This window comes from Vigna radiata, unplaced genomic scaffold, assembly GCF_000741045.1.
Source record: "Vigna radiata var. radiata cultivar VC1973A unplaced genomic scaffold, Vradiata_ver6 scaffold_521, whole genome shotgun sequence".
Classification (NCBI taxonomy): Eukaryota; Viridiplantae; Streptophyta; class Magnoliopsida; order Fabales; family Fabaceae; genus Vigna; species Vigna radiata.
The window spans coordinates 11,635-12,927 of NW_014542573.1; the positions used below are offsets into that span (position 1 = coordinate 11,635).

Consider the following 1,293-nt stretch of genomic DNA (forward strand, 5'->3'; position numbering starts at 1 on the left):
AAAATTAAAAAAATACTTCTAGAATTTTCAAATAGGTGTTTCCTTATTATAAGTAAAATAATATACCATTGAATAAAGTATTAAAATGGATAAGATAACCATTAAACCTTATTTCATTACAAGTTATTTTCCCAATATTTCCAAAATTATTCTTGACATTATAATGTAGTTTTAAACTTAGTGTGACTTTGTTACCATGAGAAGCTATGAATAACTATTAACATTTTATAGTAAAAGTATATTTTTAAAAGGTCATTGATCATATGAGATCATATTAAAGGTAATAAATACTCTCTTTTTTTCTCAAAAGTCATATGAATACAAAACAAACTTTTTCAAAATGAAAGGAAATAGACACGTCAAACAAACTATTTATAATAAATGCTAAAGAATGTTAAGATATTGAAATATAATATAACGTTTTTGCTAATAGAAACTGCAAATTTCATAAATGTAATCAAGGTATAAATTCCACCATCTTCCTTTAAACATAATCGTCTTTTTTTAATATTTTTAAAATTCTAAATTTTAAATTATTTTTCCACAAATGCCTTTTTTTTCGTAGAGAAAATAATTCAATACGTGTATTGAAAAGACATATTTAATAATTGTAAAATTAGAAAAACGTATTACTATATTAAAAAAAAATTATATGAATTTATGAGTGAGAAAGTGGATCATGATTTGTTAAACTGTGTTGAAAATTTTAATCTGTCAATGTTTTAGTATAGCTCGTCTATCCTGATTCCTGTCAAATTAATGCTAGAGGCGGTTTCAAACCTAATACGTTTTTGCAATTAAAACTTAAAATATAAAAGAATTTCGAAGACTAATTTTATGATATAAAAAACCTTATCACAGGACTGCCTCAACTATTTCAGAATATTTTAGTAAAAATCTAAATTTTATAATTAAATGACAAATACTAGAACACAATGACAAAAAGATGGATATCAAAATCTACCATAGANGAGACTGTGTACGAAATGCTGCAGGGAGTCAAAAGTTGGAGTTTTGTCANATCAAACAGATTTCACTGCAGTACCTTCCAATTATTAGATGGTATATATTTTATCCTAACGCGATGATTCAAAATGAAAGGAAATAGACACATCAAAATATTTGCATAAAATAGAATAATAGAAAAGTCGAATTCGTTATANGATGACCAGCTGTTGAGGTACTTCCACAAAGCCAGCACAATAGCCAAGAATTTCCAACCCTTCACTATAAAGCATATACCGCGAGAGGAGAACGCTCGGGCGGACATGTTGTCGAAGCTTAGCACCGGCA

General features: G+C 27.1%; 1 protein-coding gene across 1 annotated transcript in view; it reads left to right on the top strand.

Annotated features, from left to right (window-relative positions):
• LOC106780445 overlaps nt 1-745 on the top strand; it is a 2,041-nt gene extending 1,296 nt beyond the window's left edge. The window contains exon 2 of the mRNA XM_014668731.1: nt 727-745. Within this exon, the coding sequence (XP_014524217.1) occupies nt 727-745 (19 nt within the window). The remainder of the gene's footprint in view (nt 1-726) is intronic.
• Nucleotides 746-1,293: the final 548 nt, after the last annotated feature.